The 15,138-nt window shown below is 37.8% G+C and overlaps 1 protein-coding gene across 1 annotated transcript in view; it reads left to right on the top strand.

Annotated features, from left to right (window-relative positions):
* The window catches only part of ARSB (arylsulfatase B), a 63,813-nt gene that overhangs the window by 35,107 nt on the left and 13,568 nt on the right, over window positions 1–15,138 (top strand). The window contains exon 6 of the mRNA XM_086479438.1: window positions 4,496–4,566. Within this exon, the coding sequence (XP_086335564.1) occupies window positions 4,496–4,566 (71 nt within the window). The remainder of the gene's footprint in view (window positions 1–4,495; window positions 4,567–15,138) is intronic.

Below are 15,138 nucleotides of genomic sequence, written 5' to 3'. Positions count from 1 at the left end.
GGTAAAGTTCAGGAGCAAATGTTTCTTGTGGACAAAAATACTTTTGCATTCCTGTTAGCTAGCTATACAATGCATGGAACTGAAGGTAAAAATTTGTGTGCTACTTAAAAGCTTTTTGACAGAGACTGTGAACTCAAAAGCTTGTCGGATGACCTCCCAGTGTAGGAAATACTGTTGCAACGCTGTATCAATGGGAGACCTAATGGAAGAGGAATGTGGTTTTATTTGAAACGGAGACTGAAGTAAGCAGGTTTTATCACAGTCGCAGTCTGACACACTCACTCGCCAAAAGGTGTGTATCTACAATGGCTGCCCAGCAGCCAGGCACCAGGGCAGGGGTTTTTGAGCCATCCATCTGGCAGCCAGGCACTGTGATGCTTGTGACCAGATGTTAGGCCCAGGATCTGTTGCAATGGTGTGGAGGTTCAGGGCCGCCAGCTATGAAGTCCTTCTAACATCTTCTGTGTTCTTCTTAGGTTGGTAACCATACACAGGTTCTGGTTATGTCTTTCTGTACCCTTTTGGTGCTGCTTCTCTGTCCTGTCCCACCTTTGTGAGTCATCAGATGCCATCAATGTTTTGTCTCCAGATGTCCCTGTCCTGTGAAACTGGCCTAGATGTGTCGGGGTCTTGCTGACCTGCTAATATGGGTGTCTTAACACAGGCTGTTCTGAGACCCTTTCCCTGCTGTCTGTTCATGCTGTTTTCTCCACACGCAGATCTTCCCAGTCTTTCTCCGTTCATGCAGATCTTGGCCTTCCTGCTAGTTTTCTACAGTAAAAGATAGGAGGCCACCAAAAAAAAATTTTGCATGCAAGATTTGTTGCAGCTTATCTTTAAATCAGTAGTTCCTAAACTTTATTTTCTTCCAAGTACCTTTGGAATGAAACTTAACTTTCCCTTTAATGCTTCTAACTTCTTTTTTGAAAATGACTTAGGATAGTTTCACTGTACCAACCTAATTTTGGATATCCATCAGACCATTCCTATCTCAGTTGTGAACCTTCTACCTAAATCATAGTAGATTGCAGTTTTCCAATACCTTAGAATACCATGGGTAACACTACAATACAGCTGGAGCCTCTGAAAACATACTAGAAATTATTTCTAGAAATGCAGTGATAGTATTACTGTATATATTTTACAAAAATGGTAACTGAGAATACCAAGAACGATTAAGAGAAAATACTAAAATACAACTAGACGAGGAATCTAAACTGTCTGTGCTCAGAAAAAGGATTTTATCTTGCATTAACAGAAAAATGGAAACCCAACATGAAGCGGTATGGTAGGCACTGAGAGGTTCAGGATAAAATGCAGTCAAAATAGCTAATGTTTCTTCAAAGCTTGTTAGCAAGCATAGACTTTCAAGTTTTACTCATAGGTTTTGCAGGGCAAGTTTCAGTTTTATATTTTTGTCAGTATTGGAAATACCGGAATTCATTGAATGAAGTAAATGAAGCAAGATAAACTTGAATTCTTGTACCAAATGACTACTATCATCTTAGGAATTAAACAGCTGTTTGAAAATAAAATTCATAGTTGTGGTATAAATTAATGCTGAAGAAAGGGCAATCTAAAGCTGAGAGTAATGTCTATTTCCAGCATATCTGAAATTTAATTATTTTAGGAAAGCCTGTACAGATATGACCCAGAGAAATACAATATATGGCAAGGTTATAAAGCCTCAGATTTTACTGAGTGACACTGAGGATGTTTTTGCATAAGATAAACATATTTACCCTGAAAAACCTTGGATACCTTCCCAAGGACGCCTTCTGCCTATTTAACAACAACAACAAAAGTGAAAGATCGCATGTAGATATTTGTTCCCATAAACTAAAGATTAATAGATCTTTCTGTATGTTTTAAAAACTTTGCATAGCAGAAGATAGAGCGATGTACTAGCCGATTCTCATACCAATTCTGAAGTTAGTCTGTATGCTTTCATCAAGATAGTCTTACATTAGAGGGCTTTTTTGGAAAACAATACTCTTTAACTGGTTAATTAAACAGTCAGTCAGATATGGTAGAATAATAACCAGACAAAAGAAAAAGTTCCATATTTTTAGGAGAGGAGCAATGTATTAGAACATTGGAGTCTAAAAATAAATATTCTAAAATCAGAGCATTGTAAGATATAGTTACACTGGAAGCTACTAAAATACAAAGGCAGGATTCCCTAGAGAATCTTCTGCTTTCTTATTCAACCCTGTTGTCTAGGTTATATTCCTGATGCAAAATATCCTTGGCAGAATATCTGCCAAGGTCAATCTGTTGTTGAGGCTGTGTCTTTTGAGGGGACTGAGGCCAGCATGGAACTCCGTAAATGGGAAGGAGGACAGAGTTTAGGCATAGGAAAAGGCAACTCTGCTACAAGGGTAAATTCTCTACTTGTTGTCCCAGGATGTTTCTGTCTTCCTGATGTCCTTTTCTGTCAGCCAGCCGATTTCTTCAACATACAATGCTGTCTTCTTTTCTCTGCTTATTATTTTGTGAATAATATATTGGTTATAAATGTTCATGTTGTTTGCAACAGGATTGCTGGAATAACATCAAAACTGAACAAGCAGTTCAATATCAGTTAATAATGCTACAGAGCTTAATGCAGTAATGCCATAAGCTTCAGGGAATATATCTCATGATATAGCATTTCCAAGTTACTAATACCAATATTCTATCCCAGAAAAAAATTGCTTCAATAGAAATGACAACTGCAGCGTGAAAAACTTAAATTAATGCAGGTGTAATCTTTATATTTTGTGTTCTACCAGCTGTGCAATAGCGTTCATAGCCATGTTTAGTGTACAGTATCCACCCTCCAGATTAAAAGCCATAAAGGAAATTACCTTTAATGATATGATAGTAGTACTAGCCTACTCAAACAGCATGAATAGCCATGGTTCTGACTTTCTACCTACTGTGGTACTGTATGAATACTGGATGTATAAACAGGAGAAGCACATAGGAGCAAATTACTTCCTCCGTCTGTGTTTGATGCTGGTGGAAGATACTACATTACTTACCATAACTCTGGTGTTTGCTTTCTTTTAAAAGGATACTGAAAAATGTAGATACAGCTCAGAAACTGTGAAATGAAAATATCTCCCCAAGCAGTTACTGCAGTGAGTCATTCACATGCTATAAATTCGCATCCTAGTTTAACTTGTGCTAACTGGTTCATATTACTGTTACCTACGAACAGATGGTGAAAGGCACACTTGACCACAGCTTTAAATGGAGCACCTAGAGAAGTAAGAGTCTATTACATCTAAGACAAAATTTGGTTAAATAAGGCCAGGCATTCTTTAGTTAAGAGTGTGACTAATATAGATATTAGGGTGTGGGGGAGGGGAAATAACCTTCCATATACAGTTTGGGAAAAACATTTTTGTGGCAATTTTTATACACTGAATTACTAACACTGAAGGTTAATTATTCTACTTCCTCTGTATTAAATGCAAAGCTGCATTAACTGAACATATTTAATCTTTCATCCATTCCTCCTTCTTAATTTTGTACTTAATTCAAAATGTGTGGCATCCAGAATGGTTTTACAAGTGGAATAGAACAGTATTCATTTTCATTGGTTGTTCCTGAAAATTTTAAATTTACAGGTACATATTATTTAATTATGTATTTTATATATTAAAATAACAGTAGTTTTTGAGGGTTTCACTAAGTTTTGTATTACCTGATTTTTTTATTCTTAATTTCAGGTGGTTTAGGGACATTGGTTGGAATTTTAGGTCTTAAATGAAGCCCCTTTACAAAAAGAAAACAAGTTATTTGAAGTTTCTAAAAGGATGTGTTTAGGTTCACTGTCAAATAATAAAATATTGTGTCACGATGTAGCCAAGGTTCTTTCTAATTATGTTTTCCCACTCATGTTGCCCTTTATAAGGAATAAACTTCTTTTACTGAGTTTTTTAGAACTGGGATTTACTTAACTCAGAAGATTTATGGGTAAGTTTTGAGGCCACACCATCCCTACGTAGCCAATAGCTAGAAAAAGAGGGATGATTTTTTTTTCCCCACAGGAAGGTTCAGAGTATCTGAATCCTTCTGACCTCAATTACAAATCAAAGGTGGGTTTCTTGAGGGGTAGCCGATGCCTCTAGAGTTTTTTGAGAAACCCAGCCAAATGCTTTCAGCACTTGTTCAGTTATACACTGCAAGAGCTGTGCCAGGTTACACTGCAAAATTTGATTTTTAAAGTTGATTATTGTAAAACCCTGCTTTGGTAGGGCCAGTTCTGTACTCTGTAAACTTATGAATGTTCTCAGTAAATACCAGTGAATTCAAGAAACACTGATAGAGGCAAAAGCCCTGGCCACTAAGGTGGAAAAGAGCATTCAAATTGAAGTTGATAGCAATTAGTTTAAGGTTATGAGCTTATTCTGTATTAGGATGACAAAAAGCCTTAAAATAAAACATGCAGAATCCTAATGAGCTGTAGAAGGAAGTTAACATTTCCTTTTGAAATTTCTCCTAGTGAAGGAAGACCTTCCCCCAGAGTGGAACTGCTGCATAACATAGATCCCATGTTTGTGGATGACTTTCCATGTGAGTACGTTACTGGTTGTTCAAGACTTATTAAAAATACAGCTTGTCTTCTGAACACTCCTTGTTTTCATTAAGTGAAGTATTTCCTTCTAGGTGAACCAAAATAGAGTAGGATGCCTTCTGCTTTTAAGTAAATAGCTTTAAAACACAGAAACATCATCCCCCAGATGCTGCAAGTACTTACTGAATCATGACCAATGTGCGCTTCCTATTTCAGAGAGCTCTGCAGCACTGCTGAGTAATGAACAAAGTACTCTGGGAGAAGGAAACGTTGAGCAGCAGCCATGTGCCTGAGGTGCACAGGGAGGCACGCTGCCAAAAAACCCTACCAAACTCTGTCTTCAGTGCTCCACAGTAGCTCCCAATGAACTGCTTGCCCTAATGCATCTTGATAGATCTATATAATGTGACCATGCAAATGGAAATCTTGAGTTTGTGAGAAGCTGAGAAGTTCCAAGCCTTGTGATTGCTTTTGTTCCATAATCACATGGGTTGGATCTTTAATGCCATAATCGCATGAATTGGAGCTTAACTTGGCCAATTCTATAGCGCTTAAAGCACTGTCTGTTTTATGATTCAGCATTATTAGTTTGCTAAGGACTACAAACTTTCCAAGCAGAGATTTTTTTTCATACAGAACATTAGCACATGTCCTTTCCTGTGTTTTTATAGCATTTCTGTATTGCATTAAATAAGGAAGTAAATCCAGGTAGAGGAAGAGTAGTGCAGTGGGGGCAGTGGTCTGTTGCCTGTGAGACAGATAGGCATTGCGCTGGATGGAAAGAGGTGAAGTGGCCTTATGCAGTGCACATCTGGTCCTGTGATGCATTTCTCAGAAAGAGCAACATTATGCCTATGTAGTGCTGGCTGGGCAGCACTGCCTGCAGATAATTTCTACACACTGATGGAATTAAGGTGTAGCTACTCCAATTTCTCTTCAAAGCATGCTCTGTGAGTCGTAGCATTCCTGTACAATGTTATGCCCTGATGTGGTATTCTCAGGCCTACTTCAGAGACCATCTTTTCCTTGTGGGAACTGCTATGATTGAACTCAGCAGAGGTGATTGAGTACAATTTCCTGGTGTAAATAGAAGGTGGATAAGCAGAGGAGGTTTTAGGGAACTTAAGCTCAGGACATACTTCCCCAGATTGCTTCCATGATGCCATACTCTGACGAGACTTCGCTGTTTGTTAAATACAGCATGTGCTTTCTGTGTGCATTGCATGAGATACTGGCAGGGAGAGGGACAGGTGGGCAAAAGCTGTAGTAAGTGAAGCTTTTATGCGGGATGAGATGTGACTTTTAAGCATCATGAACAGGGGAAGGGGTCTGTGTGTCTGGAAATTTACAGTGTTTTAATGTACCTTTCAAAACTGGAGTCATTAAAAACAAAACCTAACTCTTCTCCCACATGTCCTTATGCACCATATAGGGTTTCCCTGTCTCTTTTGAGCAAAGGCATATAATTTTGGCAAATTACTTTGTGCCACTTTTTTTACTTTCACCATTAATAGCACTTTTGGTGAGGAACAGGTAGAGTTGACCTTCAAGTTTAGTATACCTTACTTTTTACCTAGTTTTGATTTTATGATACCATTCTTAAAGGATTTGAGAGTAATTGTATTTCTGATAGTTTTGACAAGATGTATCACTGTTGTACATGACAAAATATGCAGATAACTGGTCTTTTAATTAACATAGTTTTTGATGCATCAGAGCATGTAATTTGTAGACCACTGTTGGGAAAAATCAGGTTTCTTTGTACTTCATCTATGTTCATAATGTGCTCAATTTCCTATGAGTTCACTAGAAGTTGGAAGGGTTTTGTGCTTTGTGGAGGATGGGTCGTTTTATTGTTTATTATTTTGGTTTTGACCCAGCTAGTGAAATTATGCTTTGTCATATAAGGATTAAAATTTCTATTTAGCAGTATGACTTATTTTTATATATATATATATGTATATATATGTATACACAGTTACTTCTAAATGTATGTAGCAGCTGATTTCTACTTAGTGTCTGTTTTTCATTTGTGAAATAAGTAATAAGTTTAGAATGAGTAATAAGTTTAGAATTGAGATGCAGACAAATGATGTTGGTGTCTCTATTATAGGTAGATGAGGAAGACATAAAGCTTGGAATATATAAGTATTTTCATATTTTCAGCAATCATGGCTTTCTTCGTGGTTTTTTTTAAAAAAAAAAATCTTAAAATAAACTGCCCATACAATCTTCCTGTCACCAAGATGATAAACTATTTGTCATTCTGGAGTCTTGCTCTTTCCTTGGCATTTTATTGTTTCCCTGTCCTAACTGTTTTGAGATCAGGGTACTCTTTTACCTACTGTGCTAAAATATGTGTGTATATGTGTCCCTGGGCTCTTTCTCACATCCTGTGTAGTCTTTGGCCTTCTTTATGATGATCTTGCCCTTGTTCTTAAGAACTTAAAGAAATCACATCACCTAAATCGTCTTGTATCAGATGAAGTATTCATATTATACTAATACTTTTTTTGTAGAAATTCAATGAGTAAGTAAAGTAATGACTGGAGGACGCAGAGTAGCCAGATCTTTGGGTTTGCAGAGTACTGTGGAAGAGCAAAAAAGGAAATTAAATCTCAAGGTACTGTTAAACATAACCTAAAACCTTTCAGGATGTTGTGGATAAATGGGCAAGTTCTGATCGTAGTATTATTAAGGAAGACATGATGCTGTTGTAGTTGTGCACATATAGGGCATTAAGCTACTGTTGTACTTGCACTCAGTGCAGGTTCACTGCTCCTGAACTCTTGAGTGCTTTTGCATGTAATGTATAAATGCTTTCAGCATAATATTTTTATTTAATGGGTGCATTTATCTTCATTTCTGAATAAAGTGATACTATATATTTTTAGTAGCATGAATGATGGGATGTCTCATGTAATTCATTGGGGGGGGTTTTGACTGAAATAGGAAAACTGAGCTTTGTTCTGTTCAGATTTTTTACACTAAAATAAGTATTCCTTCAGGGAAGAATTTGTGCAAAAGACATTAATTAATTTAGTGTCAACTCAACAGTTACAGCCAAGTATTCAACGGAACATTAATTTAAAGGTAGGACATGCTATCTTGGCTACAGAGCTAACTACAACTTCGCTGCTGTGGTCTGTTAGAACTGACCTTGACCTGCGTGTGTACCGTTTGTGGGGAAACATCATACAACTTTTCAAGTTCTCAGACTGAGCACTGGTTTCTAACCTCTGGGCATCAGCCAGAGTTATACCATCAGGTCTGATGAATCTACTGATCAGCATCTGCTTACCTTTTTTCAGGAGCTCATGCCCAGTAGTAAATATATAGCCTTACAGTAGTCTTGTATCGAAGTACTGTACTTCTCTCCTATTGTTAACACTAAACAGTATAAGACAGGAAACACTGTAAACTAGTTCCATTTTACAAAAAATTGCTGACAGGTCTTATTACACTGACTCTTTCAAGTAATTATCTTCTCTCTTCGAGGGCAGGTGTCTTCACTGAAATGTAGACCTTTCCAGTGATCTGAAACATACTGCAGTGTTTTTGACTGTAATTCCTCCTTTCTTCAGTGCTAACAAAGGGGTTCCTGTCCCTGACCGCAGACTTTGCTGTCAGGCTCCCTCTGGCCTGTGGCAGCCCAGTGGGGTGGTTGGGGTTAAAAACAATCTTCTCTCTCAATGAATTCATCTGGTTTGCAATGCAGACCTACAACAATTGTGGTGATGTAACGGGAATCACATGGTGACAAGATGAGTATTCAGCCAGATCAGACTTCAGACTATTCTGGGTGGTGGGGGGAAAGAGGAGGAAAGGTTTCTACCACATCAGCCAGCTGAATCCACTTGCCCTATAGCTGTATGACTGGGAGTAGAGGAGAATATGTGGTTGGTGGCAGATGGAGGGACTGGCCGCAGAACCCAGCAGCTAAGATCAGCTCAGGCCGCCAGAGAACCTCAGCCCGAGGCAGTAGTTTCGTGGCGTTTAAGCTAGCATAGGTCACTGCTTCTACCAAAGAGGAAATCCTGCCTCCCACAGCACCTCACCACTGCTCCCCTCTCTCACAGGTCGCCAAAAGCACTCAGAGAGAGCTGTGAACAAGTTCAGGATATTGGTTCAGATTTTAATAACCCTTTTTTTTTTTTTTTTTTCCCCCTTTGAATGTATGTTGAATAGCCAAGCACTCATTTTGACACAAAGAATGAGACTGGAAGGAATTCGGGGGGACAAGTGAGACTGATTCTGTAGTCTCTGAAATTGAACCCTGAGGTTTCCTTTTTGTAATAAGTGATGAGATGTCCAGCAGGTTTCTGCTGGGGATGTGCTTCGCTTCCTCCCCTCCCCATTCCCAGCCACATGCTCCTGATGCTTATTTTCTATCCATTCTGGCACTCCTTGGGTACCTCCATGGACCTATCCAACTTGCTAGCCTGGTTTTCCTCTGTTAGGTAGGTTGAATCTGCTCATTGAAGGGGCTGATGGATGCCAGAGGCAGTGCAAGGTGGGGGTGAGGAGGGCTGTGCAGCTGGAAGTGGGGAGGCAGAGGGAGAGCCAACCCTCCTAGCAGTGTCGGGCTGCTCCTGGAGCCAGAGCCCCAGGGGGAAAGAGTGGGGAGCCACACCTTCTGGTTGGACCTCACTGTGCTAAACCAGTCTGGTGAGCTCTGCAGATGGAGCTGGACCCAGGCTCCTCAGAGGTGGTTGCTGCTCTCCCTCCTTGCTAAAAGCCATCACTTTTGTCTTTCGAGTTGTTTGTTCATCACACTGTTGGTTATTTACAAAACTGATGAATATATGTCTCGATTTCTGGGTCTCAGTGTAGATTTGTAATTTATTAAGAGAGTTGGCAATTATGTAAAAGCAGGCCATTGATATGAAAGGTCTACTGTCTTCCAGGTTTGGGTCTGAAACATTTTCTGTTAGTTTTAAGAGTTTGATAATAAAATAGGAAAAAAAACAGAAAGCTACAATTATATTGAAACTGAGTATCATGTAGTCACTGTAATACATAGGTAAAGGAAGCTCAAAAAATGCATAAAGTAACTTAAAAAATGCATAAAGTAACTTAAAAAATGCATAACTAAAATAATATGATTTACATGCATTGGAAGGAAAAAGAAACAAAATTAGTTTGCCCCGTTTTTGTGACTTTGTCTTTAAAAAAAAAAAAAAGCCAAGTTGTTGATGGTTTGGCAGCTGCGCAGGTGATGTCAGCTCTTCCATTGTGAAAGATCTGCTTTCTTTTAGACAGCCTTATGACATTTCATCAAGTTTCGGTGATTCAGCTGAATTAAAAACCAACTGGATTTAAGTCTAAATTCCCCTAACTGCTAAACCAAACATATTTCTGACCACACAGTCATTGCTAGATGGCCTGTCTTGAAGCAGTATTGAAACTTTATATCCCACAGAAGGCAACTTTATTTTGAGAATCAGGACTAAGTGACATGGTGAAAGGAAATGTACCCTTTAGTTTGGAGTTGTTAATCAGAATCTGTTAGTACACACTGTTTTATTTTTTAATCTGACTTGCTAAATTTATTAATGAATTTAGTAAGTGTCACAAAATCTTGTCAACTACACATGTAGCATCACTTTCTCTTCAAAAAGAATTTTAATTTCTTTAAATTAGGAAGATGTGTTCAAAATAAATACGTTTGTTGGGTGGGGCTGGTTTAGGCTGAAAAATCTTTTACCTTCATTTAAAATTCCAGACGTAACCATAAACTAAAACTTCAAAGGCATAATAAAATTATAGGCTACTAATTGTAGTCATTTTATTTTTGAAGACACCTATTCATAGAGGCAGACATCCAAGACAGAACTTGTAAAAACATTTAGTGATTTCTCTCCAAACTTTTGCCTTGAGCAAAATTAATCAAACTTTACTTTGCTGACCCTGACATTTAAAAAAAGGAATTACCTCATATATTGTGCTATTAATTGCCAAAGTAAAGAATTGCTTATAAAGGGCTAGATCTGCTATATGCAGAATGAACATATGATATATTACAATAGAGAAACCATTTCAGTTCCGGGACTGATGTATCATTCATGTGCATTAAAATTGCATTATAGTGGCTGTAGCATTATGTTGTATCCATACATATACCAAAATGATTCATCTTGATTAAGGAATAGACACTCTAGTCTCCTTTAGGCTCATTTATTACTTATTTTACTCAGGTGAAAGATGATTCCTGAGACTTTGCAGGCCAGAAGTGATGTCTTCCCCAGTTTTATTACTGATGATCTATCTGGCTTAGAATTACTAAAAAAAAAAAAAGTGAAAAACCAACCCCTGGTAATGGAGTTGTTCAGTAGCAGCAGAAGATGTAGGTGTGCATGGATGACAGTGCTGTGTGGCCTTCAAATAGGATAAATATACTCCATGTCTGTGCCAGGCTAAGACCCAGAATCCACTCTTGGAGTGAAAAATGTGCAGAAAAATGACCAGAATGGTTAGCTGACTGAGCTTATGTAGTGACAGCTGAAATGGGAGAATGGTCAAGAATGGAGAAAGAGACAGGTATGTTCTTTGCTTCTCCAAATTTCCATTTTTATGCAAAATTATGTATATATGTGCTGACCATCTGGACTCTGTCTTCTTTTCATTACAAGAAAATCATAAATTGCAGTGAACCCCTGTGTGTTTATAAGGGAGGAATTGCCAAGATGTGACCCTGGAGCCATGTGTAGCTGTCAACCCCGTCATACAGTCTTTTCATGCTGGTCTGGCAGTTTTGGGCAGAGCTCAGCTCCGCTCCCTAATGGGAGGCCGCCGTTCCAGCCAGCTCTCCTGCCATTCACATCAGAGATAAGTGTTTTTTCTTTTGCTGTCAGCTATATGAAGTTTCCGGGGTGTAGCTCTTGCTGTCAGGAAGTTTAGCCTGTGGTGTTATGTTGCCTTGGCTTTTAGCCCAGCTGCATCTGTGTGAACCACCCATCACTGCAGTATTCAATACTAAGTGTATGGTGGTTACATATTTGGTGAGCCTCATAAATACTAATCCCCATGTTTCCTTTGGGATGTTGATAATGTCTTTTAGAATTTAGAAATATTAAAAGCCACTTGATAAAGTGTCAATGCCAGTATCATGACTGGAATTCAGAAATCCCTTGGTGTTGCTTCTTTTTTATGCTTCATTGTATTCTATACCTATTTGAACATAACACTGACATTTTATGTTTTTATGGAGGTCTCGACATAAAGGTTAGATTATGTTCTTCGAATGAAATATCTCTGAGCTGGAAACCTGTAAAGTTGTGATTGCACACAAGACATTAGAGTCAGGTTATATACTACCTTACACAGTGTTGCAAGTGGGGTTTGGGGTTTCACATATAAGGCCATCACAGCATGGCCTTTGATGTCTTCAATAATTCATAAGCAGTATTGCATTGAGTTCAAACCTGTTTCCTGAAAAAAATAAGATTTTGAAATTTTTTTTCTTAGTTTTCCATCAAAAGTGGAAGTCGAGCATTTCCTTTTACTGTCTCTCATTTTGTCATGTTTAACCTTGTAGGCTGTATTAATAAGCTTTTACTTAGAATAATGTATTTTTTTTATTCTGCAGTTGTAGAAGACTGTAATAATCTGGATAAATTCTTCCCCCTGTTGATGTTCACAGGGATTTTTTTGCTGCCATAAGTAATTCTAGATTTTACTCAATTGTTTGTGGTGTGTTGTTCTGTAAAGACATAATCTGTTGTAAAAATCAAGATGAATACTTTGAAAAGAGAACAATGGTATTTTTGTATGCTTAATTTTGTTGAAATTAAGTTAAGAAAAATAGGCATTTTGAAAGGTAAGAGATGGAGCATGATATTCTAGTAGAAATCTTTCCTTTGGAATCAAACATTCCTATGAGAAAATTGAAATTAGAAGGGATAGCAGTGTGTCTACATGTTCACAGCATTCAAATAAGTGTATTAAGATAGGTGAGCTTTGCTGGGTGAGTTTGTCTGTGGCACAGCCCTATGCCTTTTCATCATGACAGCAGGAAGTCATAGTGTCTCAGGGCTCATCTTTTCTTCAAAATCAGTGTTTGATTCAATCTTCCAAGGTTAAGGTCACGACTATTCCTCAAACATTTTTATTTTAATAAAGTAACAGAAGGACTCAGAGTTTTGTAGAAAACTCATTATTGTCATAAAGCCGCAAAAGGTCACAAAACGTCTTCCCTCGGCGAAGTAGCAAAACCCCCTTATTTCTTCGGTAATTCATTGTCACATTATAGGTTGACATTTCCAGAGTTTCTTTGTTGAGGTGAAATAATTGCTCTATACATCACAGTTAAAAAAGAGAAAGCAGTTAAAAGTACATATATGCAAAGGCCTTGTTAGCCCGCATAGCCATCTGCATTTCAAAGTGATTACAGCAAGTTTGTCCTTCCTTCTGGCTCCTGTTCATGGAATCTCACATTAATTAGGGCATCAGACCTACAAATACATGTGGAACTTCAAAAATGTACCTTATAAGTGAGGATGAGCAAAGGCAAAGGTTACATATATATAACTGAAACAGACAGTCATCACTTTCAAAAGGCCTCTGATGGCTATTGAGCTATCATTTAGAAACACTGTAGAATATTTTATTTCTTTTATTCATTATAAGCATGAAGGAAAACATTTGGCTTTAAAAGACTGAGAAGAAAAGCAAAAATTAATTGACTTTATCTGTGTGAGAGGTAAGAATATAGGTGGAAGAAGGTGCATCATGTGACCTTGAGCCTTTTCAAAAAATAAGGAACATTTTTTCTCCCTTAGGGAGAAGAGTTGTCTGCCTCCTGTAGTACAGACAATCAGTAACTACAGTGGTCCGTAGCATTGCAGTAGGCCTAGAAACAACCACAGAGGACTTCTCATATTGATGGTGTTTGTTATTGTGAAGAGGGAAAATGCTACTTAGACAGTGCTATTCAAAGCTACCCTCCAACTTTTAGCTTTGATTTCTGTGAGACTTTTTGTCTTTGGTGGACAAAGGGAAAAGTCTAAGAAACACTGAATAACCTACTGATGATAGGTTTGTTAATGTACAACGAGCAATGTCTGTGCAAAACCAGTCTGTTCACAAGTAAGATACTCTATATATACTTTCCTTAAAACAGTCTAAATATTCTGCTTGAGCTCAGAGTGTTGTTCATCTATTAAAGTCAGACACTGAAACTTTGATATTTAACTTTTTCCCATAGTCAAAGATTTTTTGTTTCTGTATTTCCCTGTAGATTTTTCTTTCAGAAATACTAAATTTGAAGTGGATGTAAACCAGCTACAAATCTAATAAAGCAAGTGTTGATCAAGACTTTACAATATATGTATTTTCTGACATGCAATAAGCTCTGAATTTTGGCTTTATTGTGGATGATAGTGAGTGTGGGTGTAATGATAAGTATCCATAAAATTTTCTCCTGCCTCTTTCTCCATCTCTTCCCACTTCTCCATCTCTTCCCAAAATTTTGGTTGTGGAAGTAGGAGTTAATTCAGGGAAAATACAATGAAGTTGCTTCAAGTCATATATCCCAAAAAAGAATAGGCTAGACATAGCATTATCCATTATAATCAGAAAGCTTTACAAATTTCTTGCATTTTCTAGAAGATATCTCTAATTTCATTTTGACCGCTCATTGACTGGGATTTGCTGAAGTTAGTCAGTTATCAATTAAGACCTTAAAATAATTTGCAGAGGATTGAACTGACCCTGGTGAGAGAGGCACTTTTAGCCAGAACTTATTACACCTCAGTTGGCTGTCTTGCGTGCACTGGATCCCAGAGCTGAATCAGTTGCAAGAAGAACATGAGTTGCATTCATGCCAAGATGACAGTATGCACTTTGCCAGAGCAATAGGGAGAATTTCTTAAAACTCCTCCTGGAATTTGCTCCGTCTTGTCGTTTGTTGATGAAAACTAAGCAACAGGCTGCTTCACAGACTCAAGTCTAGCAAAAGGTAATTTTTGTCATGAAGTTTCCATTGTATAAAATGCCAAAAATAATTTTCCAGTATAGTACCATCTGCACAATTTCTGATGCATCTATGTGAAACACAATGTAACATTTTCTGGTTATGGGCAAGTGAGTGTTTGGAAGAGACTTGATTTTATATTCATCACTGGAAATGAAAAATGTAGTACTTTCACTGCTCTCAATGCTATAACCACTGTGGTTTACTGTATATATGAAAAACTTGAACCATGTTCAACATATCATTTCCTGATATTCAGGAGGAAGAAAATTCCCATGTTAAAGTAAAGCATGTTGGCTGCTTAATCCAAAAACATAAAGCAAAGAAATTAAAATAGAATGGAAATCCAGTGTCATTTCTGACCCAGTCCATAGTTTCCTACTACTTTTAGTATGTGTGCAGCTGAACAATGTGAAGAGTACAGTTTTCCAGTTGCTAAAATGGCCTTCACTAGAAACAGTGTATGCTGAAAGGTATTTATATATTCTTATGTTCCCACATTAAACCTTCCTGCCACCTTCTGTCTGTTCTCCCCAGATGCAGGTACTTCCAAACTGGGAAATACCAAAAGAAATCTGGATTTATCATGTACCATTCT

This window comes from Leptosomus discolor, chromosome Z (assembly GCF_034619465.1).
Source record: "Leptosomus discolor isolate bLepDis1 chromosome Z, bLepDis1.hap2, whole genome shotgun sequence".
NCBI classification, from domain to species: Eukaryota; Metazoa; Chordata; class Aves; order Leptosomiformes; family Leptosomidae; genus Leptosomus; species Leptosomus discolor.
This window is presented reverse-complemented; position numbering and strand designations above follow the sequence as displayed.